This window comes from Acinonyx jubatus, chromosome C2 (genome assembly GCF_027475565.1).
Source record: "Acinonyx jubatus isolate Ajub_Pintada_27869175 chromosome C2, VMU_Ajub_asm_v1.0, whole genome shotgun sequence".
NCBI lineage: Eukaryota > Metazoa > Chordata > Mammalia > Carnivora > Felidae > Acinonyx > Acinonyx jubatus.
In genome coordinates this window covers 127,261,099-127,288,796 of record NC_069384.1, presented here as the reverse complement: position 1 = coordinate 127,288,796, position 27,698 = coordinate 127,261,099, and the positions used below count along the sequence as shown (strand labels likewise).

The following is a 27,698-nucleotide window of genomic DNA, read 5'->3' as shown; positions in this document are numbered from 1 at the left end:
TATTCTGATGTGCTCACTACAAGCACTGAGGGGGAGTGTCACAGGAAGAACTTTGGGCCCAGCTTGTTTTTCTTTCTTTTTTTTTTAATTTACTTTTATTTTATTTAAGCATTTTTGATATATAATACCTTCACTTGCTTCAAAATTCAAAATGTGCGAAATGACATACAGTTCTTTTCTACTGGGCCGGTCAATGTTATCCTTATACTATGAGTCCTTTCAGAGATATTGTATCCACATACAAGAGAATACGTATATATTCTCTTTCTCTTTACACCAGTAGTAGTATTCATGCTTTTTAGATGCATGATATTATACCACAGTGGGCAGCAAACTATGGCCCACAGCCAAATCTGACCTACTGCCTGTATTTTGCAAATAAGCTTTATTGGAACACAGCCATGCTCCTTCATTTACATATTGTCTATGGCTGCATTTGCATACGCTAGCAGAGGCGAAAAATTGCATTGGAGGCCATATGGTCTGTTAAGCCTAAAATATTTACTATCTGGCCTTCTACAGAAAAAAATTCCCAACCCCTGTTCTAGCTAGTGGATATCCCAGGATTTATTTAATGCCCTGCTGATGAATATTAAGGTGGCTTCCAATCTTTTGCTTTTATAAATGAGATGAGTCACTAACTACGTATGTCCCTCACTTCCCAAGATGGAAATACATCTACTGAATAAATTCCTAGATGTGGAATGGCTGGGTCAAAAATTATGTACATTGGTAATTTTGATAAATGTTGTCGAATTACCCTAGGTAAAGGGTGTAACAATTTACATTCTCCTCAGAAATGTTTGAGAGTGACCATTTCCCCACATCCTCGCCAATACTGTGAGTTCTCATACCTTGTGATCTTTGTCAATATTATAGGTAAAACATGGTTTCTCGGTGCAGTTTTATTTTGCATTTCTCATGTTATAAGGTAGGTGGAACATCTCTTTACATGCTGAATTTCAGCCATATTTGCTCTCATGTATACTATCAGATCATACCTTTTACCCATTTTTGTTAGGTCTTGGACTTTTTTTTTTTAATGTTTATTTTTGAGAGAGAGAGACAGACAGAGCATGAGCGAGGGTGGGGCAGAGAGAGAGGGAGCAGGCTCCAGGCTCTGAGTTGTCAGTACAGAGCCCAACACAGGGCTCGAACCCATGAACCAGGAGATCATGACCTGAGCCAAAGTTGGATACTTAACCGACCGAGCCACCCAGGCACCCCAGTCTTGGACTTTTTATTATTGGTTTGTAGTGACTCTTTGTACGTTAGAAAAGTTCATCCTCTCCCTGCAATAAGTTGTAAATGTGTTCTCAGCTTGTCAATTGTCTTTTTACTTAATTTATGGTAGTTCCAGCTAGCTTTCAAAAGGTATTGTTAGCCAGTAAGGCAGGGTTACTAGAGGAGCCAGGAGACCAAGATTTGGTTCCTGTCACTGTGTGGTACGGTAGTGTAGCCTGGCTGGTCTGGCCGGGGGACAGGTCGGGGGAATCAGAGTAGTTGTTAGAAGGGAAAATAAAGAGACCGTCTCATTGAGGTAGGCACTGGCCACTTTCACCTGTTCTTTACCCTACCAAGTATAACGTGTATACTGCAGAGGGCACTCCTAGACCCTCACCATCCACACTGTGTTTCCAACCTCATAACTGGTCGACAACCAATATTTGAGTGACTATCTATATAGAGGATCACCCAACATTGTAAGCTCCTCCTCATACATTCTACCAAGAAATCTTCACTGGCTCACTCACTCGGACTCCATTTGTTAAACACAGACCAGGTGCTTGGTGCTGTGGGTACAAAGTCCCTGGCCTGTCCCTGGCCACCTGATTCTGTGGTCTCAAAATATCTTAGATATTTCTCAGTCGTAGCTCTTCCCCATGAAAAGTATAGGGACCTTGTTTCTAAAATAAGACACTTGCAAAGATGAAACAGCTCCAATCCCTGAGAAATTAAAGTAGTACGGTTTTCATTCAACACGTGTTAATCTCCAAGAAGAGACAGAGCAGAGGAGTTCCTTCTTAGGAATGGGATGGTCTCCATGAACCAGAAGAAAAATACTATCATTTAGACTTCTCCAACAATTGCTTTAAGAAGAAAAACATACTTTTCATACTTTTACACTCACTGCCAAGCCTCTTCTGCCACTTTCCTCAGCGGGACGTGCTTTACTGATGGCCAAGGGGCCGCAAGACCACAAAGCCACATGCTCCTCGCTGTGCCCTTTGCCAGTTTCCACTGAGACTGGGAATTGGTCCTATAGCCTTAAGTGAGCAGCTTCAACAGCCAGGTGGCTCTTGTGTAAATTCAAGGAGAAACCTGGCTTAGCCTCGCCAGGCCAGCTCTCCTGCCAACACTGAAGTTTCACCGAGTGAGACACGTATTTCTTTTTAGTTCCCACACAGGAGAACTCATGTCTCAGGTAAAGACTGGATAGCATCCAGCCTTCTCCCAAATAAATCCTACATCTGGCTGGATAGGTCAGGGGTGTGTGTGCTGCTTATCAAAAGCTATCCTTAGCTAAATACCATTTATATGACACCGCAGGACTATAAAGTGACTTATAGTCATTATAATAATGATAGCTAATCCTCCTAATGAAAAGGAGATGTGATTTAATTCCACTGCTGGTAGACCCTCCTCTTCTGTAGTCCCTAGAATGTGCCTAGGACACATTGTAGACCTTTAGTAAATGTTGCTGAGCATGTCCTAGGTGTAAAAAACCATGTTAGGTCACCAGGGCAGACAGAGGAGTCAGTGAGAAGTTGTCCACTCACGCAAGGTACCTACAATCTAGTGTGAGGTTGGCTGAGTGCATGTGGGAGGCAATGGAGAGAAAGACCATTCTTCTAGGGGCACCTGGGTGGCTCAGTCGGTTAAGCGTTCAACAGCGGCTCCAGTCATGATCTCTCAGTTCATGAGTTCGAGCCCCACATCGGGCTCTGTGCTGATAGCGCAGAGCCTGGAGTCTGCTTCAGGTTGTGTGTTTCCCTTTCTCTCTGCTCCTCTCCCGCTCGTTCTCTGTCTCTGTCTGTCTCTCTCAAAAGTAAATAAAACATTTTTAAAACGAAGAAAAAGACTTCCGCAAGGCAGAATGAATGTGTCATGAAGGCATTGCCAACAGAGCATTTACCAAGTATCAGTGGTGTTCTGAGCACCTCACAGGCTTGTTCTTATTTCGTGTTCCCATGATGAGATATGTATTGAAATATTATCCATTTTACAGAGGAGGGAACTAAGGAAGGCCCAGAGAGGTTAGTAACTTACCCAAGAATACACAGTTACAAAGCGGCAGAACTGAGATTCAAACCACACATTCTGACTCCAGTATCAACATTCTTAACAGCTAGGTTGACCTGGACAGATCACATGGGGTGGGAGTGGGGGTGTCTTGATTCATTTTCTTTACTTAGAAATGAGCAAGTGACATCTTGTGGAATGTGAGGTTGAGAAGCCGTTGTCTTGAGGGTCCAAAAGGGTATGCCAGACTCTTGTCATGATCTTTCCAAATCATGTTTCTGTGTCCTGCCCCCACATGGGATAAGATTCCTGTGTGATAGAAGATCGGGAACCCCGGTATCTTCAAGGACTCCATTGCTTTCCCTTTCTCCTCGATAGTGAACATAATGAGGTTAGTGTGACCCCGTGAGATCCAAGAGGCTTGAGAGCAAGGCGGTTAGCTGTACTCTGAAGCAGAGCAACGCTTTTGTAAAGCTGTTTTTCACCAGCTGCAAAAAGAGAGAGCTCCAGTGATTTTCTGAAATCCACACAGCACCTGCTGGGAAAAGGCAGATTGCACATTTCCACGTCTGAGCGCTCATCTTGGATACATGTTCTGCTAAGAAAACGCCTGCATAGCAGAGGGCTGGGTTAGGAGATGACCCTTTTCGCCCTCCATTTGGAGACTCTCAGAGACTTCATTCTGACTCACTCCAAAGCATGCTTGCTCTTCTTTCTCACACCCATCTTACATGTGCAATAACATGCAAAATTTAAAATTTAAAACGATTTTTTTTAATGTTTATTTATTTTTGAAAGAGACAGAGACAGAGCATGAGAGGGTTTGGGGCAGAGAGAGAGGGAGTCACAGAATCCGAAGCAGGCCCCAGGCCCTGAGCTGTCAGCACAGAGCCTGACGTGGAGCTCGAACTAACGAGCTGCGAGATCATGACCTGAGCCACTTAACCGACTGAGCCACCCAGGTGCCCCCTTAATTTAAATTAAAAATTTTTTTTTTTTTTTTTTTGCCAGGGCACCTGGGTGGCTCGGTTGGTTAAACGTCTAACTTCAGCTCAGGTCATGATCTCACGGTTTGTGAGTTTAAGCTCCACATCAGGCTCTCTGCTGTCAGCCCAGGGCCCACTTTGGATCCTCTGTCCCCTTCTCTGCCCCTCCCCCCCCCACACTTGCTCATTCTCTCTCTCTCTCAAAAATAAATAAACGCTAAAAAATTTTTTAAGAAATCTTTTGCCAGATTTCAAAATGTCAATATACTCTCCTGTCCCAGAAATATAGATGGAGTGCAAACATGGGAGCCTTCTCCTGCAACAGCAGAGCCAAGATTTCAAGCTGGTTTGAAAGCCTGGGGACCAACATACTTGAATCTCATTACACATCCTAGCAACTGCACTGAGCAACAAAACAGAGCCCTATGTTCCTATCCTCAGGGTCTAGACTGACACACCTACTGTTTGGTCTGTGAGGAGAAATCTGGAAGCATTGGATTGAAATGGAAATAGAAGTAAAGTAATTATTAATCAGAAAGCATAACTCCAAAAAGCAATTGGAGAGAACAGGTAATACTTTTAGGTGAGTTAAAGCAGTTAACTGTCCCCAAATGAAGGGTAAGTATTACTTGTGGTAAGCTGTTTTGAGAAGGTATTGGGCATGATATAAAATGACACTGAAACCCATAGTAAGCAAGTTAATTTATTTTTCTCTTTCCATATTAATTAAACTGTATAAGAAAGTTTCCATTTGCTGCTGGTAGGTCATTAACACTTCCCCTGTACTTATTTTTTTAAGCTTATTTATTTATTTTGAGACAGAAAGAGAGAGAGAGAGAGCACGCAAGTAGGGGAGGGGCAGAGAGAAGGAGAGAGAATCCCAAGCAGGCTGTGCCCTGTGAGTGCAAAGCCCAACTCAGGGCTTGACCCCGTGAACTGTGAGATCATGACCTGAGCCAAAATCAAGAGTTGAACACTTAATGAGCCACCCAGGTACCCCGACACTTCTCTTACATTATTAATTTCAACTTCCAATGAAGAGAAAGCAGGGTTTGGCACTTAGCAACCGGACAACCAAAATTTGCTCCGTTTTTAAAATTTTTTAATGTGATTAATTTTTCAACTATCTTTTGTCTGTGACAAGTGACACAGCTTTAGCAGTCTCTGTAGCAATCTAGAACTTTGCTTCCATGAACCAGGCATCACATGGCAGTTTTTTTATTTTAACTTTATTTATTTTGAGAAAGAGAGGGGCAATCAGGGATCCCACGAACTGTGAAATCGTGACCTGAGCCAAAAATCACATGGGACTTTTAAATGCAGGTTCCCAGGCCCGCTCAGCTCTCCTGAATCAGAATCTACGTTTTCACAAGCCCCCCTAGATGATTCTGATGTGCACAAAATTTGAGAACTTATCTACAGTTTCCATTTTGAGCACATTTCTTTATAAAGAAAAAATGAATTGATTTAAATAAACATTGTTTAAATCAGTATTCAGATATGTGCAAAACCATGCTGCTTGTGGAAACACTTGGATAAAGTGTTCATCCCCTCAAAGACCAGCGTGAAACTCTGAATACAAACCACCTACTGCCTGGGTTGAGAGGAGGGCAGATCATATGGGGGACTATGAGAGCCTGGGCCAGCAGATTCACCCCAGACCCACCCACCTAGGCTTTGAAACTTGCCCTCCAAAGGACCTGATTTCCACCCATCTCCATTTCTTACCCAGGATGTGCTGGTCATGTTTCACACCTGCTCTCTGGAGGGGGTAGACATAAGCATGTGTATTTATGTGCTAGTCAGATTTCACAGTACCATTAAAAGGTAACAGAGAAGTTTCTGTTGATGTTTTCTTTATACAATTTTAGAGATAACATAAATTTTTTTAAAATTTAAATCCAGCTTAGTTAACATATAGTATAATAATGATTTCAGGAATAGAATTTAGTGATTCATCACCTACATATAACCCCCAGTGCTCATCCCAGCAATTGCCCTCCTCAATGCCCATCACCCATATAGCCTATCTCCCCCACCCAACACCCTGCCAACAACCCTCAGTTTGTTCTCTGTATTTAAGAGTCTCTTAAAGTTTGCCTCCCTCTCTGTTTTTATCTTATTTTCCTTCTCTTCCCCTATGTTCACTTGTTTTGTTTCTTAAATCTCATATATGAGTGAAATCATATTTATCTTTCTCTGACTGACTTATTTCCCTTAGCATAATACACTCTAGTTCCATCCACATTGTTGCAAATGGCAGGATTTCATTCTTTTTGATCACTGAGTAATATTATATTTTGTGTATATATATATGTAAATACACACACACACACACACACACACACACACACCCCGCATCTTTATCATTCATCAGTCGATGGACATTTGGGCTCTTTCCATACTTTGGCTATTATCAATAATGTTGCCCCTTAGAATCAGCATTTTTGTATCCTTTGGATAAATACCTAGTAGTGCAATTGCTGGATCGTAGAGTAGTTCTATTTTAAACTTTTTGAGGAAGCTCCATACTGTTTTCCAGAGTGGCTGCACCAGTTTGCATTCCCAGCAGCAGTGTAAAAGGGTTCCTCTTTCTCCACATTCTCCCCAACATCTGCTGTTGCCTGAGTTGTTAATTTTAGCTGTTCTGACAGATGTGAGGTGATAAGAGATAACATAAATTTTAAGATAAAATACTCACTTTGCTTTTCCATTTGCACCTATACCTTCAGTGTGACTTGCTGAAATCTTGCAAAATCTGCCAATTGTTTTTACAATTCTGTCATCAACAATGTCACAAAATCAGATTACAAAATATGCTTGATTATTAATATCCCATTAAGCAAAAAGTCACTCATGTCAAAGATAAATGAGGATAGCTCTCATGAATTTTCGGTTGATATTTCCATTGGCCTTAATGAGTCCTTTCATCAATGATATGAGTAACTTCTTTGCAAATCAGATAATAGTTTGTAAATATTGGGAAAATACTCCCTCTAATGTTTTTGCTATTCCTTTTTTTTAATGTTTATGTATTTTTGAGAGAGACAAAGACAGAGTGTGAGTGGGGGAGGGGCATAGAGAGAGGGAGACACAGAATCGGAAGCAGGCTCCAGGCTCTGAGCTGTTAGCACAGAACCCGATGAGGGGCTCCAACCCCCGAATGTGAGATCATGACCTGAGCTGAAGTCAGATGCTTAACCGACTGAGCCACCCAGGCGCCCCTGTTTTTGCTATTCTTTTTTTTTTTTTAATGTTTATTTATTTTTGAGACAGAGAGAGACAGAGCATGAGCAGGGAAGGGGCAGAGAGAGAGGGAGACACAGAATGTGAAGCAGGCTCCAGGCTCTGAGCTGTCAGCACAGAGCCCGACGCGGGGCTCGAACTCATGAACTGTGAGATCGTGACCTGAGCCGAAGTCCGATGCTTAACCGACAGAGCCACCCAGGCGCCCCTGTTTTTGCTATTCTTAATGCAACGGCTACAAACATGACCCAACTTAAAGTTTAATCTGCATTATTAACATTTCCTTAAGTCTAGATAGTCAGCAAAACAATAATTCAACCCCTGATTTGTGGTGTTTACCAATTTCCATGAGGTAAATACTCTCATGGCTGATTTCAAACTCCTAACTTGATGTAAATGAGCACAGAGTTTGAAAGACATGCTCAGAGGTCCATTAAATGTTATTCCCACCACACAGGTACCATCAATATAAAGACCATGGATGGCACAGATAATGATAAAATGTAAATAAATTAGCAAGTGATGTGTTTGGAGTATTTGTTACCATTTTAATAAAACTTAAGTATAAGTTGATGCAATTTAATTTTTAATGATGGCGGTGTTTACCAACCAGCTTACAAACATCCTGAGAATTTAACACTCAGCTCCTGTGAGGGGTCAGGGGCTGACTCCAGCTCCCGGCTGCCCCTGGCCACTCTGTGCCCCTGCACCGCCAGACTCCATTTGTCTGCCAGAGCACCACCCTCCCACTGCCCACCCAGCCACACAGCCTACACGGTCAAGTCCCAACCGGAAAGAGACAGAGAAAAATAGGGCAACCCATCACAGGAGGGCTTGGCAGATCACAAAGATGTTTTAGAGTGGTCCACCTTCACTTTGGGTGAAGGCAACTCTGCTTTCAGGAGTCTTGATGGGTTGGTGGAAACGGCAGCACTCAGTACTTGTTAAGAGCACAGGTCTGGCATCTGTCTCTACACTGGAGCCCAGCTCTGCCCTCCTAGGACATATGATTTTGAGTAAATAGCCCAGTCTCTCAGTGCCTCAGTTCCTCATGTAAAATAGGAATACCAATGACACTTGTTTCATAGGGTCGTGAAGATTAAGTGAAATAATGGACTTAACCCTGTTAATGAAGCGCTCGGCACAGTTAAGTGCTTAACGCCTATGAGTTATCATTAGTAGTTATCATTAGTAGTATCCAACCCACAATATCTTTTACAAACTCATTTAGTACTCTTAGTACTATATAGTACTATATAGTACATATAGTACTCTTTACATAGAGAATATATGCTGTCACTATTTGCATGCTTTTAAGGTTCTAAAAGTTTCCACATGCATAACCTGATGGAAGCCTCAGAGTGACCCCTAGAGATAGTCATATGATTATCATTCTCCACTCACTGTCATCTGCATTCTGTGGGCAGGGACGGGGCTCAGAGAGGCTGAATGACAGTCCAGGGACACACAGCCATGCACTGACCAGTCAGAGCTGGGCCCACAGCTTCCATTCTCCTTCAGCCGATCCCAGAATTTTTTTTTTAATGTTTATTTATTTATTTTGAGAGAGAGAACATGAGCAGGGGAAGGGCAGCGAGAGAGAGGGAGAGAGAGAATTCCAAGCAAGCTCCATGCCATCAGCACAGAGCCAAATGCAGGGCTCAAACCCACAATCCGTGAGATCATGACCTGTGCTGAAATCTGGAGGCAACAGAGCCACTCAGGCTCCCAATCCCAGAACTTTCTTTTTTTTTTTTAATTTTTTTTTTAACCTTTATTTATTTTTGAGACAGAGAGAGACAGAGCATGAACGGGGGAGGGTCAGAGAGAGGGAGACAGAATCTGAAGCAGGCTCCAGGCTCTGAGCTGTCAGCACAGAGCCCGACATGGGGCTTGAACCCACAGACCGCGAGATCACGACCTGAGGTGAAGTCAGACGCTTAACCGACTGAGCCACCCAGGTGCCCCTCCCAGACCTTTCTTTAATGGGTGTTTTTGTTGAGGTCTTTATAGCCCTCACACAGAAAGAACTACTCCTGAGATATGAGCCCTCTGACCTGGGTGTTCTTAGTTAGTCAGTTAGATTGGGCTATTTTTGCATAACCCTATAAATAAGTATTCAGATGTAGTAAAAATGGCCAACCCAGCCAGCCAGTAACCTAGGAGAGAAAACAGGTGTTTTCTCCCATATCACTGGCTCAGAGATAACCCTTCGACTACTCTCAGATGAATGAAGGTGACCTCTAGTTTTCCCTGTTCTCCAGCACAAAGAAAAGGGGAGCGATGACCTACTCCACTGAAAGTATGGGGAAGAACCAGACTATGTCCATCTCGCTCAGGGAGAAATTTCAAAACACAGACCTTCCCCCTGTGTTCACAATTGTGGCCAGACTGCTTTTTATGAGGAAACAGGGGCTGTCAGAGAAGTTGGAGTGCTCCTCGTCTGAAGCAGATGTGGGGATAGTTGGCATTGCCTTACAGTACTGGACAGAGTTAGAAGTTCTCTGAAGGGCAATTTGGCAACGTTACTCAAAATGATAAATGCATGCCCTTTGACTCAGCAGTTCCACTGGAAGGATTTACCCCCTCAGAGATACGCCATGTGGAAAACGAGGGTTATAAAGCCATTCTTCACACCATTGTTTATAACAGGCAAAGACTGGCCACAAAGTGCTCATCGGTGCAAGGGCTTCTAAATAATTAAGGTGCTTCCAAACAAGGCAATACTATGGAATACATAGTATTGAAGAATACTTGTATAGAATACAAGGCAATACCGTTTAAAAGAATGTAATTGAGGGGTGCCTGGTGGCTCAGGCGGTTAAGCATCTGACCTCTGCCTAGGTCGTGATCTCAAAGTTCATGAGTTCCAGCCCCGCATGACAGCCCCTGCTGACAGCTCAGAGCCTGAAGCCTGCTTCAGATTCTGTGCCTCCGTCTCTCTCTGCCCCTTCCCCACTCACACTCTCTCCCTCTCTCTCAAAAATAAACACCCCCCCAAAAAAATTTTTTTAATAAAAGAATGTAATTGATCTATATATACTGGTAGAAAATATTTTCTAAGATATATTAAGTACCAAAGCAAGAGGATGGGGGATGACCATACCTATTTACTTATAAATATATGGAGTATTTCTGGAAAGAGGTATAGGAAACTGGAAACAAGAGAACTAGATAATTAGGGCATAGGGACAAAAGGAGACTTTCTCCTATAAATCCTTCAGAAAAATCTTTTGAATTTTATTCTATTTGCATGCACTATATGTTCAAACTAAGTAAATGCTTGGATATGAATCGGTGGGGGCATCTGTAGAAAAAGGGGGATATTTCACTCTGCCAGCTGTTTGCCCTAAGTGACATGCAGCGGAGTGGTCACTGGGAAGGGCGAGAGGGAAAGCGAGGTTCGGGCTCTCCATGCAACCCTGCTCACACGGACACCTAACCCTCCACAGCAACAGGCGGAAATGGCCCGCATGGCACAGACCCAGGAAGAGAAGCTGGCCGCCGCCCTCAGGCTGGAGCTGCACAACACTTCGTGCCAGGTCCAGAGCCTCCAGGCTGAAACGGAATCCTTGCGGGCCCTGGTGAGTGGGCCGGGAGGAGCCTGGCGTTTCTTATGTCAGTTTTAACTCTCAACTGTTGAACCCTAGTCGTGTGGGTCAGAGTTTGCAAGAGATTCCCATTTCACAGCATGAGTTTTGAGCCCTGAAAGGGTCGTCTGATACAGAATCACAAGAATAGTAGACGCTGTTAGTGCCCCACTGAAATACCCTACACAAGGCTGCTGCTGTGAGTGATGGCCGCTAATACCCCCAGACTCCCTCTTCAGGGGCCCCACTTCTCCAGGGAATTGTCCTCAAACAGTAGACACCAGGCCTAGAAGGTTAGGCCCGCCACCCCCACCCCCCCTCAGCCAATGACAGCTGACATGGGGTTTAAAAGTCCAGCCCAGTTGCTTCCAAGCGGAGTAGGTTTTACAGTGTAATTCATACTCCAAGCTCTCTGTGGGATCAGGCTGTCAGTCTCCTGCTGAGACTACCTCCTGGCTTAGCACCTTCCTCCGCTCTATACTGCTTTCCTTGCCCCCCCCCTTTTCTTGAGAACAATCCCTTAATTATTTACAGGTACCAGGATCCCTACCTCAGGCTTTGCTTCTGGGGAACCAAACCTAAGACACCTAGTAAGCGCCTCAGACTCACTGGGGTTTGTGGAAAGATCTCTTGCATTATTTATTATTATTATTATTATTATTATTATTATTATTATTATTATTATTATTAGATCTGAACCACAAGCCTGTTGTCCACACTGGAGTGCATGAAAGGCGATGGTTCATGCAATCCTTGTGCAGCTGTGGTAGTCTGGACTCCACTGAGGCCCAGGGAGCCCATCTCTCCCATCAGTTTCAAGCCTTGTGGAAGTTCCAATATTATTGTTAGTGCCCCTCTCTTCTACCATTCCCCATACACCCCCATCTCAGTCTTGCCACCCAAATCAGTTCCAACACCAAACCAGCAGCCCCACCTCCCAAGAAGTTAGCATAAGGATTTATTCTAGTTGATTCCCTCAGAAACAACTTTTTCACTGCCTGTGGCCAAGCTGATCCCATCACCCCCAGCTCCCCTCCTTTATGTCTTCAGTTCACTTGGGTCCATGTCCTCTGGCCAACAAGGTCACATGGTGCCCAGTCAGCTCAGGAAGATGCTCAGTCTTGCCATGCCACAGCACGACACGACACACATCTCACCACTCCTCTGCTCTCCCACACAGCCTGTGATGGGATCTGGGTCAGTGCAAGGGGATGTGAGAAAAGGATTTGAGGTGAGAAAAATCAGGAAACTACAGCCTAGAGCAATGTGACTTTAGCCAAAAAATTGGAAGACATTGCATTATTTACTCAGAGCTATGTGAATTCTATTGTAATCAGTTTTACTCACCTGCCATAACCCTTGATGCTAATGTTAGGTGTGCTGCCCTTTGCCCAACTTGCTTTAAGCACAGTTAAGGGGCTGCCATTTGTTCCCTAGGTGTTCTTGTGGCTGTCAAAATTGCCACTCTTCCAGTCATAGAAAGTGCCAGGCAAAATGTGGGGGACATACACTCAACCCCACATCATCAAAAAATCCGGGATGAATCGCACCTGAGTAGAGGTGGCTCATCACTCAGCACACATTCCAAACGTGTATTGGCCGCTTCGTGTGTGCTAAGCCCTCCCTGAGGCAGGTCCCAGGGATGTAAACAGGAAGTGGATGGTTCCTGTTGTCTAAAAACTCATAACAGACGGGTAAGAGAAAACCTGTGCGCAAATGACTGAACACAGCAGAGGGTACTGGTTCCCCAGAGCAGGTCCTCCCAGCAGCCTCCATTCTCAGCAAGTCCCAGCCTGCCCTCAACAATGTCCCTCAGCAGATGCTGTCACCACCACGTTGCAGGTAAGATTCAGGTCCCCCAACACGAGGGCTCTGTCTTCCTTTTCCAAACTCGAAATACCTCTAAAGCTTTATCCATCCTCTCCTCCTTTCAGTAAACTTCACCTGTCCACTGTTGCCCCATCTGGGACATTCCTCTATCTACTGTCCCCTCTCTTCTGCATGTTCGGTGGAATTGCCTGGGGGTAAAGCAGAAAGGCTTCCTTTGCCAGACCTTCCAGCACCACCCAGGTTGGGTTTCATTCAGAGACCAGCCCAGATTCCATAGGAAGGGAGATACCCAGGACTCACCCTTTGCTCTCCTACCCTTGAGCCCTTGGACATGTTCTTCCCATGACTGGAAGGAGACCCCTCCCCAGCCTTGCCCACTCTACCTGTCCTCACACACCCTTGGCACAGGTGAAGTGGAAGACCTGCCAGTGCTTCCCAGTGAAGAGCCTAGATCCTGACTCCCACAGCTGGGGTGATCTCTCCACCTGCCACCCACTCACATTCAGAGCCCTGTGGTTCGTGTGGTATATCAGCTGATCCTCTGATGTCACATTAACTTCTTCAGGGCAGAGACCATGTCTAGTTAGCTTTATGTCCCCAAAGCACTTGGTGAGTGTTCAAAGTGATACCAATAGCAATGAGAGCATACTCACAAGCATTCTGCCCTTAGACCCTCATAGAAACACTGAGAAGTGTGGTGGGCTATGACTGACATCCCATTTTGCAGAAGAGCAAACTGTGGTTCAGGGGTTTGCCCATTAACACGAGTAACAAGTGGAGGACCCAAGCCCTTCTGGCTCTGTTTCTCTACTAGACCACGGTAGGCCTATGGGATTGGGGGTTGGTACCAGACTCTGGAATCTGGAATCCTGACTCTATTCACTAGCTGCATGACCTCTCTAAGGTTCTGTTTTCTCACTTGCAGAGTGAGGATCTATTTGGGTTATCATAGCTCCCTTCCGTGTTAGTGGCCGAAGACAACAGTAAATCATTTGTTCATTCACTCTGCAATTTAGGTGGAGTCCAGCAGAGACAGCTCTTCTCCGTTCCATGTGGCATCTGCTGGGGCTGGCCCATCCAGGAATGCCTTCAAATCACACGTCTGGTGCCCCAGATGTGCCCCTTTTTCTCCCTCCATGTGACCTCTCCATGTGGCTGGCTTTGACTTCCTCAAATCATAGCAGTCGTATAGTTGGACATCTGACATGGAAGCAGCTTCCCTCAGAGCGTGAGCACAGAAGCTCCCAGGCCTCTTAACACCTGGACTTGAAAGTCCCTAAATATCACTTATACGGAATCCTGTTGGTCTAAGCAGGCACAGACATCCCAGATCCCACAAGAAGAGAAATAAACACCACCTCTTGATGAGGCAGTGGCAAGGTCACATAGCGAAAGGACATGTGGGATGGAGATAATGATTATAACTGCCTTTGGAAATGTGATCTACCACTGGACCTAACAGAATTTACTTTATAAAGTCATTGGGATGATTAATTAAACAATGCAGGTCAAGCCCTTAGCGCAGTGCCTGACACAGAGTGAGCAGTCGATATATGTATCTATTATTGATCATCATTGTAAAATTATTATAACCACTGGCAAAGTAATCCCAAGTTGGCATCATCCGATCACCTCACTTAAACCCAATGGTCCTAACTATTGGAACAAATGGGAAGAAAATTCACACCCCCGCAACCAGAAGTCTTAAGAGTAATGACATGCTGGTGGTGCTCAGGACCCAGGACAGGCTGCCTCTGTCCCCTGCTGCCTCTAGTAGATCAGAGTTCTGGTCACTGGGCCTTGTGGGCAAGGTTGGGAGCACAGACTAAGCCAGAATAAGTAGCACACTTTCCTGCAGCTTTCAAATACAGCTCTGCTCATTCAGCCATCCCCGTTATCCTCAGTCTGAGCACTCTGCACACACAAGGCCACCACGGCTCATATAAGTCTCAGACAGCCACTCTGGAGACACTTTCAGTCCCCTTTGCCAACAAGGCCCTATTTATATTGGCAGCCAGACACCAATGTTGGTGCTTAAAGCCTACTGAGCTCTGTGTTCTGTCAACTCAAACCAGGAATGGGATTCAAGGCCAGAAATCACATAAGGTCACTATTTTACTTTCTGGAGGGCTTAGCAGTTCAAGGAAGTCCCTTCAAATCTCCAGAGACTGGGGAATAAGTTTGCTTCTGTGACCTCATTTTGCTTGCTGGTGTTGTGTGGCTGAGGGGGCCAGAGTTAGGAGATGTGCATCAGTGGCCTGATTGCCATCACCCAAGCCCAAGTGTCTCTGGGAGGAACAGGCCAGGATTTCAGGGACTTAGGTGGGGAAGCTAGACTGTGACTCTGAGGGTGGGATGGAAGAGACAGAAGACCTCTGATAGGGGTTCCTATGAACCCACCTTGGGCAATGGGTCCTAAGTCATCAGAGAAAACCCCAGGCCACATGGAGAAGTCACCCATGAACATGGAGCAGAAACTGTAGACAGATGATCCAAACATGATTCCATAAAAGGTTTTTCCAAATAACAGGTGTTACAGGTCCAACATCAACAATAAACACTACAAACCAAGCAATTTCCTGATAAACAAAGGGAGAAAACCCAGAGTAGAACAAGTGATTCTCAATGTGCAGGTGGCCATTTCTGCATCCTCATTGCCATGGAGCGGTTCTCAGATCTCACCAAAATAATAACCCTAGACCAGATACTGATCTAGATTTATTTTCTATTAGTCACCTTTTTGCCACCTGTAAATGTACCTAGAATGGGAATCTGGTTCAATATCCTCATATCCAATGGAATTAAGATAGTTTAAATAAGATAATAGTGGCCCCTGCTTAACAGGAGCCATGATTCAAGATGGCATCATGGCCAACAATCCTCCATTTCAACCACAGTCATCAAAAAGGTATGAAAAATCTCCTCCTAGGGAAAAGAAACAACAGAAAGTTGCTTCATCGAGATTTTACTCAATCCAATTTGAAAAGATATTTATCTGTTCTTATGTGTTGTATAAAAAGTCAGATGCTAAATTATAAGTACACCATAATTACAACTATTAAAAAATGTTAAAGACAGACGCATGCAGTTTTTTAAAGGTGTTTATTGGTCAGCCCTATGGTCTGCAACACTTGGTATATGGGAGACAGGTAGGGCAATAAGTATAACCATAGTGCTGTCGTCCTGGGCAACACACCCAGATGAGCACCTACTCTGTGCCAGCCTCTGTCTTATCACTGGGGTTACAGAAATTTCATTTCTGCTCACTCTCCAGTAGGGGAGACATGCCCCTAAGAAGCTCAGCCCACTATTACAAGTTCAAGGGCATGCATGTACTTGGGCAGCTGTGGAAACCCAGAGGAGGTAGCCCTAACCCAGCCTTGGGGGGGGGGAGGGGATGGGGTGAGAGACTATCAAGGAAGTCTTCCTGGGGGAGGTGACCCCTGAGCTTGGACTTGGGGATGAGTAAGAATGATCCAGATGAGACGGAAGAAGAGATACAAACCCAGATTTGGACTTCAGGGAGAGCACTATGTATGGCTGCTCTGTGGGGAATGCAAAAGCAGGAGGCTAAAGACCAAGAGACCAGCTGCAGGCTACTGAGGTTACCCCAGGGGAGCAGTGATAAGCATCCATCCTGGGCACCTGTGGCTGGTGGGGAGTGAGCACGAATGTGAAAAATTTTCAGAATATACAAGAGGTAGAATTCACTGATGATGGACTGGGGAGGGAGGGAAGACTAGGGACATGACTTTCTTTCCCTGGTTTCTAGTCCATGTGAGTTCACCAGCTGAAGCACAGAATAGGAGAGGCAAGCATGTTCAGAAGGAAGCCAGTGGCTCCATTGTGGACACCTTGATTTGAGATGCCCATGGATTGTATATATTTACAGTAAGAAGTTCAGGAGTAGGTTTATGCTCGGGGGAGAGGTCTGTGCTGGAAATATCAATGCAGGAGTCACCGGGAGAGAGACAACTAAAATCATGAGTGTGGCAGAGACCAACCAACACAGACAGGAGAAGCACAGCTCAGAGAGAAACAGACTCAGGAGAGGGTGGTGGGGTGCCCACAGAGAGGGGACAGCAAGGGGAAGAGAACTTAGCCAAGGTGTGATAGTAACACACTAAAGAAAAAATGCTGAGTGTGTAAAGGCCAGAGACGCTCATGCTAACTCTGGCAATGTGGGCAAGAATGCTGGAGGAAAAGGCTTTTTAGCTTAAAAATGGATGGGGTTTCAGCAGTGGAGGAGGAAAAGGCCCCCCAGGGAGTGAGAAATCAGGGGCAGAAAGACCCAGAGGCAGTTCAGAGAGCAAGATTTCTTTGAAAACCACCTGCAAACTGCCTCCCCCTTGTGTGCCTGTGTCAATTTCTCACTCTTGTTTTTTTTTTTCCCCCTCATTATTCTCCTCTTTCATTCTGTCTCATCACTATACCTCATCTTTCTCCCTCTCCTTCCCCTCTTCTCTTTCTTCCTCCCCCCAACCCCCATCAGAAGGCTCAGTGAATCAGACCAAACAAGAGTCTGGCCTCCCCAGGAAGAGTCATTTCCCCCGGGGAGCCAGCGAAGCCATTGTCCTGGGGAGAAACGGAGAGCCCGGGCCCATGCCAGCCCCTCCCACAGCTCCACCCACCTCCCTCTCCAAGGGCCCTGCCTGCGGCCTCGGGTTCGGACCCGCGTTCTCTCTTTGGCAGAAACGAGGCCTGGAGAACACCCTGCACGACGCCAAGCACTGGCACGACATCGAGCTGCAGAACCTGGGCGCCGTGGTGAGCAGGCTGGAGGCGGAGCTCAGGGAGACGCGCTCAGAGGCGGAGCAGCAGCAGCAGGCTCGAGAGCATCTGCTGGCGCACAAAGCCCAGCTGCAGAGGGACGTGGCGTCCTACCACGCCCTGCTGGACAGGGAGGAGAGCTGGTAAGCCCCCGTCTTCCCGATTCCCGTGAGTGACAAGAAGACATGCCCATGGGTTTGAAATGAAAAGTTTTTCGAACGCTAGAGAAGTAACTAGGGGAAGGGGTGCCTGGGTGGTGCAGTCAGTTAAGCGTCCAAGTTCAGCTCAGGTCATGATTTCGCAGTCTGAGAGTTCGAGCCCCTGGTGGGGCTCTGTGCTGACAGCTCAGAGCCTGGGGCCTGCTTTGGATTCTGTGTCTCCCTCTCTCTCTGCCCTTCCTCCTCCCCCCCCCCCCCACCATGCTCTGTCTCTCTCTCAAAAATAAATAAACATTTAAAAAAGGTAGTAAAAAAGAAATCATCCTCAAACTCCCAACACAAACATACACACACACACACACACACACACACACACACACACACGCTCCCACAGCCTAGGTCCCTGAAGGGTTTTTTCTGTTCATATATTCACATAATGCAGGCACACACAGATACACACACATGCACACAGACATACCTCTATGTGTTCATACATACTGAGTACACACATGCTGTCTGTTAGGAATACTTTCAGCTGAATGTAATAGACCCTCATTAGTGGGTCCACAAATCAATGCTCCTGAAACTTTAATGTGCACTTAAAACGCCAAAACCTGGGCATCTTTTATTTTTATTGAAGTATAATTAACATAGTGTTATGTTAGTTTCAGGTGTACAATATAAGGATTCAACAATCTGTACCTCACTCAGTGCTCATCAAGATAAGTGCACTCCTTAATCCCCATCACCTATTTCATCCATCCCCCACCCACCTCCCCTCTGACAACCACCAGTTTGTTCTCTGTATGTAAGAGTCTGTGTTTTCACTCATATGTAGAATTTAAGAACAAAAGCAAATGAACAAAGATAAAAAGAGAAAAACAGGAAAAAAAAAAAAACAGATTCTTAAAGATAGAGAACAACCTGGGGACTTTTTTTTTTTTTTTTTAATGCAGACACTGCCTCACCAGGTCTGGGGTAAGGCAGGAGAGTCTTCACTTCTAACAAAACCCCCAGGTGGTGCCCATAACTGCTGGCCCAAAAAACCACAGTTTGAACAGCAAGGGCATAAACCACATTTATCTAAGAGTTCCAGAAATAAGGTGGTGTAGGTTACTCAATGATTTCATTAAGGTCCCAAGCTCTTTCATCTTTCTGATATACCATCCCTGATATATTGGCTTTCTGTCTTCATTTTGTCACCCATGGTTGCCAAATGCCTGCCACAGCTCCAGACATTCATGGCAAGAAGGGGAGGGAAGAGGGAAACAACAAAAAAAATCTTTTCTGTTTGTGGCTCTTTTCTTTTATCAGTGAAAGAAAAGCATTTTGAGAAGCCCTGCAGTGGATTTTCCTTATATCACATTGATCATAACCTGCTCATGTGACCATTCCTACCTGCAAGGGATGCTGGGAAAGCAATGATTTAGCTTTTCCAGCCTCCATACTGGAGAGAGACAAGGGATAGGAATGGCATATATGCATCTGTGTATGTATGTGTATGCTCACACACGTATGTGTATATATAGTCTTTTTTAAATGTTTATTTATTTTGAGAGAGAGCGAGAGAGAGAGAAAGAGTGAGCAGCGGAGAGAGAGGGGAAGAGAGAATCCCAAGCAGGCTCCACGCTGTCAGTGCCGAGTCCCATGCAGGGCTCAATTTCACGTACCTTGAGATCATGACCTGAGCCGAAATCAAAAGTCAGACGCTTGACAGACTGAGCCACTCAGGCTCCCCTGCAGTCATTTTTTTTAACAGATAAGAGTTCTAGGAGCATATACATAAGTCTTGAGGCTCAGTTTCCTTGCCAGCTCTTTAAGGAAATCCAAGCCTTTATTTTATCATAATTCTGTATTTCCCTCCAACGCCCCTTCCAAGACATACATTGAATAATGAATAGAATATCAGCTCTGAGAGACAACTTAGTGATTCTACAGTCCAACCCCTCAATTTCAGGGAGAATGCTAAAGCCCAGAGCAGAACATGATGTGTCCTTGATCACACGGGAAGGTGGAGGCAGAGCTGGGACTAGAGCCCAGGTCTCCTGGCTTTTCCAATGTGCTGTGCCACATTTTTCTTCTGAAGGCAAGAGATCTGAATAGAAGCAACCTAATCTTCCCTCCGTTCAAATGGAAAATATGTCACCCAGCTCCTTTCCAACTGCCTTTTTATTGGATTGGTTTCTATTGATTATAAAAGCTAGATGCTCCTAAGAAAGCTAATTTTTTCAAATGCCCATGAACATCTGAATAAATACATAAAATTGTTTTAAACATATACAGAAGGTAATGAGTTAGACTGAATGTACTTCAGGAATATAAGAACTCCATTTAGTGAGTGCCTGCTATGTGCCAAGATAGTCTTAGGCTCTTTATCTTCATTTCTCCCCAAAACTGCCAGGATGACATCATTCTCCCCATTTTATAGACAGGAAACAAAGCCTCAGAGAGCTTAAGTCATTTGCCCAAAGTCACATATCTAATAACCATGGGACAGGGGGTTGAAACCCAAACTGCCTTGCTCCAAAAGCCAAATTTTTTCCTGTCCTATACTCCTCCCATGATATCTTTACTAATTTTCATCATCTATGACTTCTTTCACATGTATGTATTTTTTGTTTGTTTCAGCTAATGAAGAAACTTCCTCTTTTCATAAAGGAAATGCTTCCTCACCAAGTGACCAGTGAAATTCCTAGAGGAGTTCCTCCACACCCTCATAGACTCCCACCACCGCCCTACCCTCCTGAGCTGGATTCCCTGCTGGATTCCCTGGTTGATTCGGCTTAATCTGAAAAGCATCCTGGAAGTGGAGAGGGTCCTTCTGCCTTAATTTAAATAGTCTGTAGCTTGATCAACCTCCCTTGTGCCTCTCCAAATAAAGGCTTTGTGTGTGGCTTCCAGTCTGCCCACCTTGCTCGGCCCACTGTCAGGTGGAATGGATATCACATTACCTGGCCGGCTTTTGCTCATGGAGCCATTCTTAAAGGCTTCTGCAAGAGTCCTTGAGCTTGACGCCATCTGCCTCGTCATCCAAGGGCCAGGCGCTCTCGGGTTTATGGACATAAACGCGCCGCTTAGGCAAGGCTTGTGGTCATGGCATGCCGGGTTGACCCAATTTGGGGCAAAAATATCACTCTTGCTAGAGAGAGGATTGGCGCGGTACTTTATCGAATATATCATGATCACAGACATCACAGAGCATTCACATCTCTTGAATGAACTCTGCGCGGGCACTCAGGTGCAGACACACACGTGCAGACACACACATTCCACTGTGATTGGCAGACTATCTCTCAATCAGTTGAAAGGGTACTTCAATTTAAGTCTTGTGGGGGAGGGCATTAATTAGGTTGTGGCTGCCTATCCCACTTGCAGCCTCGGAATTTTCTTCCAGGATCCTTCCCCCAGCCTTCTCAGGACCCAGCCCACCCAACTATGGTTCATGAATCGCCCCCTACCTAGGCAAGACTCCCCGCCTTCTGATTAAAACTGAAACCACCACCTGTGTCCTACCACAGGCTCTTAGTGTCTCCAAAACCACACACACAAAGCCCAGTCTTAATTTCTTAATTCTTCCCCCAAGCTTCTGTCAGTCCAGAATTACAGACCCGCCACCCAGAATTACAGACCAAAATATCCAAGCGGAGTCTGTTCTCACAAGTGGCTAATCCAGCCGGGGCAGGGGAAGTGTCCAATATGGGCATATTCAAAGACACCCTCCCCCCCAGCCCTGGGATTCCAAATAGCCAAAGCCGACATAAAAGAAACCTTCTTTACCCTTAAGAAAGCTTAGAAGAAAAGCAAGGCAAGAAGCCGAGTCTCCTGGCTGAAAATGCGCCAGCTGGTTTCCCTTTTTGGCTTCTAGGATCAAAGGAATCGTATTCATAACTCGTGTGTACAGGACAGGTGTTTACAGTTTGCACGACACCTTTACATAATTCTGTTTGTTGTCTGAGGCACGAAAATAGCCAAGGCACCACCTACTGCTACATTTCAACAAAGCAGCCATCCCCCCACCCCCGCCACAGCCGCACACCCCAGGAGTGCCCACAATTGAAGCACTGGGAGCAAGGGCCTCCCTAGAAGGCAGAGCGTGTGCCCTGGCCTAGCTATGGTGGCTATACACTGTACACGGAGGTCTTTTCTTTTCTTTCTTCCTTGTTAACAATTAATTTTCTGCCCCCCAGCCAAGACCTAAATCCCTAACCTACACACAGCTGGAGGGCCCCGAAAGGTCAGCCATCAAAAGGAGGTAATTCTGTGTCTGAATGGCCACGCGTTTTCCAGAACCCGGGAGCAGTTTCAGCTATTGGACACAGGGGAGGTTGGATTTGCACACCATCCTGAGTTTCCACCAGTGTGCTGTGTGGGGCTGCACACATTCCATCTCCTCCGCTCCCTAATCTCAAAGAGCAGCTGCCGTAAATCATTAAGTTCATCATCCTTTGGCAGGGAGAGCCCAGGCAGACTGGTGCTTCCAGTTCTCAGCAAGGCTTCTTGCTGTTTCTAATGAGGCTTCATTAACAGGTAAGAAAAGGCACTGCTGGCCCCCTGATTCCGCTAGGGCCTTATTTAACTTCGGCTTCCTCTCACAACATCCGGTAAAATTACACTCTGGCAGCAGTGTGCTGACAGGTGGCTGGGGAGGCTGCTGCTTCTGTTGGTGTCAAGGACAGAGCATTTGTTCGGGAGCGGACCAGAGAAGGACTTCCGATGGACTCCTCCAGAAGCGCAGATGCGTGCTATTTCCAGACTAGGTAACGCCACTGGCCTCTGGCCCCTGGGGCACGGTGTAACACCCAGTGAGACTGCTAGAACGTCCACTTGCTTTCAGACCCAAGAACAAACTCACCTTCGTTGTCATCCACGACACTTCCGAGCACCTACTCATCTTGTTGGACTTCAAGGATACCAGGAAACAGAAGCCGCTTTCTGCTCCGGTGGGTTTACAATCTCACTGGGGAGTCTGGGTGTGCACATGAAAGGAAAAACAAAGCAAAACAGGCCAAGCAGGCACGTTACAGTTTGCACGACCCCTTCCTATAATTCAGCTTATTATAGAAGGCATGAAAATAGACACCTGGATCTGATCTCTGTGGGCTTTCAGTACGATGATTCAGCAAGAATCTCAAGGCCCATGCTGGTCTCTGATTATCTCTAAATAACCCACAGATATTCTTTCTTTCCCCAGACTTATTGAGATGTAATTGATAAACAGCACTGTATAAGTTTAAGGTGTATAGCATCATGATTTGACATACATATATATTGTGTAATGATTATCACAGTATGTTAACATCACCATCTCATATAGACACACATATAAAAAAGAAAAATTTATGTTTTCCTTGTGCTGAGAATTCTTGGGATTTACTCTTAACTTTTACATGTACCATACAGCAGTGTTAGCTGTGGTCATCATGTTGTACATGAATCCCTAGTATGTATTTCTCTTATAACTGGCAGTTTGTATCTTTTGACCACCTTCCTCCAATTCCACCCCCCCACCTCTGCTAACCACGATCTAATCTCTTTTTCTAACAGTCTAGTCGTTTGTTTGTTTCTTTGATAAGATTCCACATGCAAATGAGATCAGACACTATTTGTCTTTGTGTGACTTATTTCACTTAGTATAAAGCCTTCAAAGTCCATCCATTTGTTGCAAATGACAGAATCTCCTGCCTGTTATGGCTAAATAATATTCCCATCTGTGTGTGTGTGTGTGTGTGTGTGTGTGTGTGTGTCTATATATATATACCACAACTTCTTTATCCATTCATCCATCCATACACACATCTTGGCTATTATAAATTATGCTGCTATGAACACAGGAATGCAGATATCAACTTGACATAATGTTTTCATTTCCTTCAAATATTGTCCCAGAAGTGGGGTTGCTGGATCATATGGTATTTCTATTTTTAATTTTTTGAGGAACCTCCATACTGTTTCTCTTACAGTGGCTGTACCAGTGTGCATCCCCATGAAGAGTGCACATCTTCACCAGCATTTATTTCCTGTATTTTTAATGCTAGCCATTTTAACAGATATGAGGTGATATCTTATTGTGGATTTGATTTACATTTCATTAACAGGTAATGATGTTGAGCATCATTTCATGAACCTGTTGGTCCCTCATCTATCTTCTTTGGAAAAATGTCTGTTCAGGCCTTTTGCCCATTTTTTAAAATTGTCATTTGCTAATTTATGTATTATCAGACATTAATACTTCTTCCAAAGTTGAATATATTAATTTTTTTAACATTTATTCATTTTTGAGAGACGGAGAGACAGAGCACAAGCTGGGGAGGGGCAGAGAGAGACAGAGACACAGAATCAGAAGCAGTCTCCAGGCTCTGAGCTTTCAGCGCAGAGCCTGACGTGGGGCTCAAACTCACGAACTATGAGATCATGACCTGAGCCGAAGTCAGATGCTCAGCCGACTGAGCCACCCAGGCGCCCCTGAATATATTACTTTGAAAAAAAAATTGCAGAAATCAGCACAGGACTTTGGCTATTAAAGAAATGAGTGATTTTCAACATATCTGGAAGGGTAACTAATTTTTAGTACTCTAGCTGTGCAGAGCTGTGTCATCCCAATCTGTTAGCATAGCATTCAGTTTACCAGTTATTACAAACAAAACTGCACGGGCCCTTTGAGGAAACACGTGACACCAGTGTAAGGGTGCCAACAGCAGCCAGAATAAGAGGATTTTCTCACAAAAAGGCAAGAGTAAGTCGAGCATTAATGGAGGTTTGGTACTACTCTTCAGGGAAGCAAAGCTGCCTGTTTCATATTCTAAGTGCTGAAGCGGTAACACATACGCGTGATCATCTGACCTAGTAGCTCACTGGTGGGGCATGATGACTATGGCTGGCCTATCACCCATACAGATCTAACATTTTGCAGTCTGAGAGCAGGGACTTTTCGCTGAATAGTCTTATCCCAAAAGTGAGGTCCTTCTTTGGAGAGAAAGGGCACTCTGTCCCCAGGAGGACTAAGGTGGCAGCACCAGGGCTGATATGGTCCCCAGTCAGGACAAGAGTCTCCAAGTAGATTAGAAAGGAGACACGATCTCTCCTTGTATATGCCCTTGTCTGGCCAGTTGACATTTCGACTTTACTAAACCAAACACCTGTTCTTCGTGAAACATCTCGAGGTGCTAGTGGGATACAGCAGCGGGTCATCCAAAATGAACCACTGCATGCTGAGTGTCTGCCCAGTCGGTGGCCTGGCACCCCAAGGCTGATGCTGCCACAGCTGTCCCTGCTGCCGTGCCAGAGTACATGAGCCATATGTCCTGTCTGTGGTCCTTGGCAGGGTCACAGGGCATTGGGAAGTGACAGCCTTGAAATGCTAGGACCGCTACTTTTTCCTCCCCCCCAGATTTTTAAATTTATTTTGAGAGAGAGCATGAGCAGGGGAGGGGCAAAGAGAGAGGAGAGAGAGGATCCCAAGCAGGCTCCACACTGTCAGCACAGAGCCTGATGGAGGGCTCAAACTCACAAACTGTGAGATCATGACCTGAGCTGAGATCAAGAGTTGGACGTTTAACCAACTGAGTCACCCAGGTGCCCTGCCCAAAACTTTTTAATTAGATTATTTGTTTTTTTGCTATTGAGTTGTGTGAGTTCTTTATATAATTTGGATATTAACTTCTTATCAGATATTTGGTTTACGAAATTTTTTTGCCATTTTATAGGTTATTTTCCATTTTTCATTGATGATTTCCTTTCTGTGCAGAAGCTAATTTTTAGTTTATTTTAGTTCAGTTCAGTTCCACTTGTCTGTTTTTTACTTTGTTGTTGTGCTTTAAGTGTCTTATCCAAAAAGTCATTGCCAAAACCCATGTCAAGAAGCTTTTTTCCCTATGTTTTCTTCTAGGGGGTTTATAGTTTTTCGTCTTACATTTAAGTCTTTAATCCATTTCAGGTTAATTTTTCTAAGCAGAAATAGGATGTGGGTTCAGTTTCATTCTTTCACGTGTGAATATCCAATTTTCCCAGCACCATCTGCTGAAGAGACTGTGTCTTCCCCGTAGAGTACTCTTGGCTCCCTTGTCAAATACAATCAACTGTATACGCATGTGTTCACTTCTGGGCTCTAAATTCTCTTCCATTGGTCTGTGTGACTGTTTTTTGTCAATATCACACTGTTTTCAATACTATAGCTTTACAATATACCCTCAAAATAGGAAGTGTGATGCCTCCTGCTTTGTTCTTCTTTCTCAGAATTCCTTTGGCTATGCAGTCTTTTGTTGTTCTATATTAATTTTAGGGTTTTTTTTTTCTACTACTGTAAAAACTGTCATTGGAATGGTGATAGGGATTGCACTGAATCTCTAGATGGCCTTGTGTAGTATAGACATTTTAACAAGACGAATTCTTCCAATCCATGAGCACTGGATACATTTTGGGTTGTGTTTTCTTTGATGTCATTCATCAATGTTTTATAGTTTTCCGTGTAGAGATCTTTCACTTCTTTGGTTAAATTTATTCTGAGCTATTTTGTTATTTTGATGGTATCGTGCCACAGATATTCTTTCATGAACTCTTACATCATCTTTTTTGTTTTTATAAATGGCAAAAGAGAATGGTGCCTCTTTGGGGCAATACTAGCATCTTATCTAGGGTTGCTGAACTTAACAAATAAAATACAGGACATCCAGGTAAATTTCAATTTCAGATAAACAATGAATAGTTTTTTAGTAGAAATACATCCCATGTATCGTATCAGACATACTTCTACTAAAAAAATCATCATGCAGCCCTAATAGTATCAGACAGAAATAGTCCATCCTCACATTCCCCCACAGTTTTCTGACCTCAAGTGATTCATGAAGATTTGTCTGGCATTTCTAGCTTGGCTATCCCAACACCCAAGAAGGGGAATGGGTGACCCAGGTCATGCTCTTGCCCAGTCTTGATTGGAAACTCAGTCTCCTGACACAACAGCACAGCAGGCCCAATCACGTTCAAGATATTAATCTGCTGGTTGAGTGAAGAAAGCATACTATTTTCTCAGCTGAAGTGACTGGCTTAATTGGATCATATAGACCAGTTATTTTGAACAATAGGTGGAGCAGGAACCAGAGTAGATCCCAGCATAGATGTGCTGTGTTCCAGAGTCAACAGAAAACCCAACTTTCCCTGTCACGCCCAAGAGGAAATACTCCATTTTCTCTTTCTCCTCCTCCTGAGAATGAAAGACACTGAGTCAGGTTTTCAGTGTACTTTTGGGGTTGGACACAAAACTGTGCTGCACTTTTGGAGAATGGGCTTTGCAAAGTAGATGAGCAAAAAACTCCTGAATTTCTTTGGACAAGCCATAGGTACTTTGGCCTTTTTGTTGTTGTTGTTGTTACTCATTTTGTTTTGTCTCTACAGCTAAAGTTCTTATTGATGACCTACCTAGGCAGGAAAAATGTATAAATGAGGTTCAAAATTTTAAATTAAAAAGTCTAGGGGCACCTGGGTGGCTCAGTCATTGAGTGTCCAACTCTTGATTTCTGCTCAGGTTATGATCTCACTTCTTGTGGTTTCAAGCCCTGCGTCGGGCTCTGTGCTGACAGCTCAGAGCCTGGAGCCTGCTTCAGATTCTGTGTCTCCTCTCTCTCTGCCCCTCCCCTGCTCACGTTCTGTCTTTCTCTTTCTCTTTCTCTCTCTCTCAAAAATAAACAAACATTAAAAATTTTTCTTAAATTAAAATTAAAAAATAAAAAGTCTACTTGGCAAACCTGACTAGATAATTCAAGCAAGTTGTCACCAAGTCCCTTTATGTCAGTGTTGCTATGGGGACTTTGAGATGGGAAACAAAAGGGCAGGAATGAATAGACTAGTGGTAGGTTAAGCACCTCATCACTTAGCTACTAGTG

General features: G+C 44.6%; 1 protein-coding gene across 1 annotated transcript in view; it reads left to right on the top strand.

Annotated features, from left to right (window-relative positions):
- The window catches only part of BFSP2 (beaded filament structural protein 2), a 68,494-nt gene extending 47,771 nt beyond the window's left edge, over window positions 1-20,723 (top strand). The window contains exons 5-7 of the mRNA XM_015085813.3: window positions 10,928-11,059; window positions 17,588-17,808; window positions 20,452-20,723. Of these exons, the coding sequence (XP_014941299.1) occupies window positions 10,928-11,059; window positions 17,588-17,808; window positions 20,452-20,455 (357 nt within the window). The 3' untranslated portion in view covers window positions 20,456-20,723. The remainder of the gene's footprint in view (window positions 1-10,927; window positions 11,060-17,587; window positions 17,809-20,451) is intronic.
- The last annotated feature ends 6,975 nt before the right edge of the window (window positions 20,724-27,698 follow it).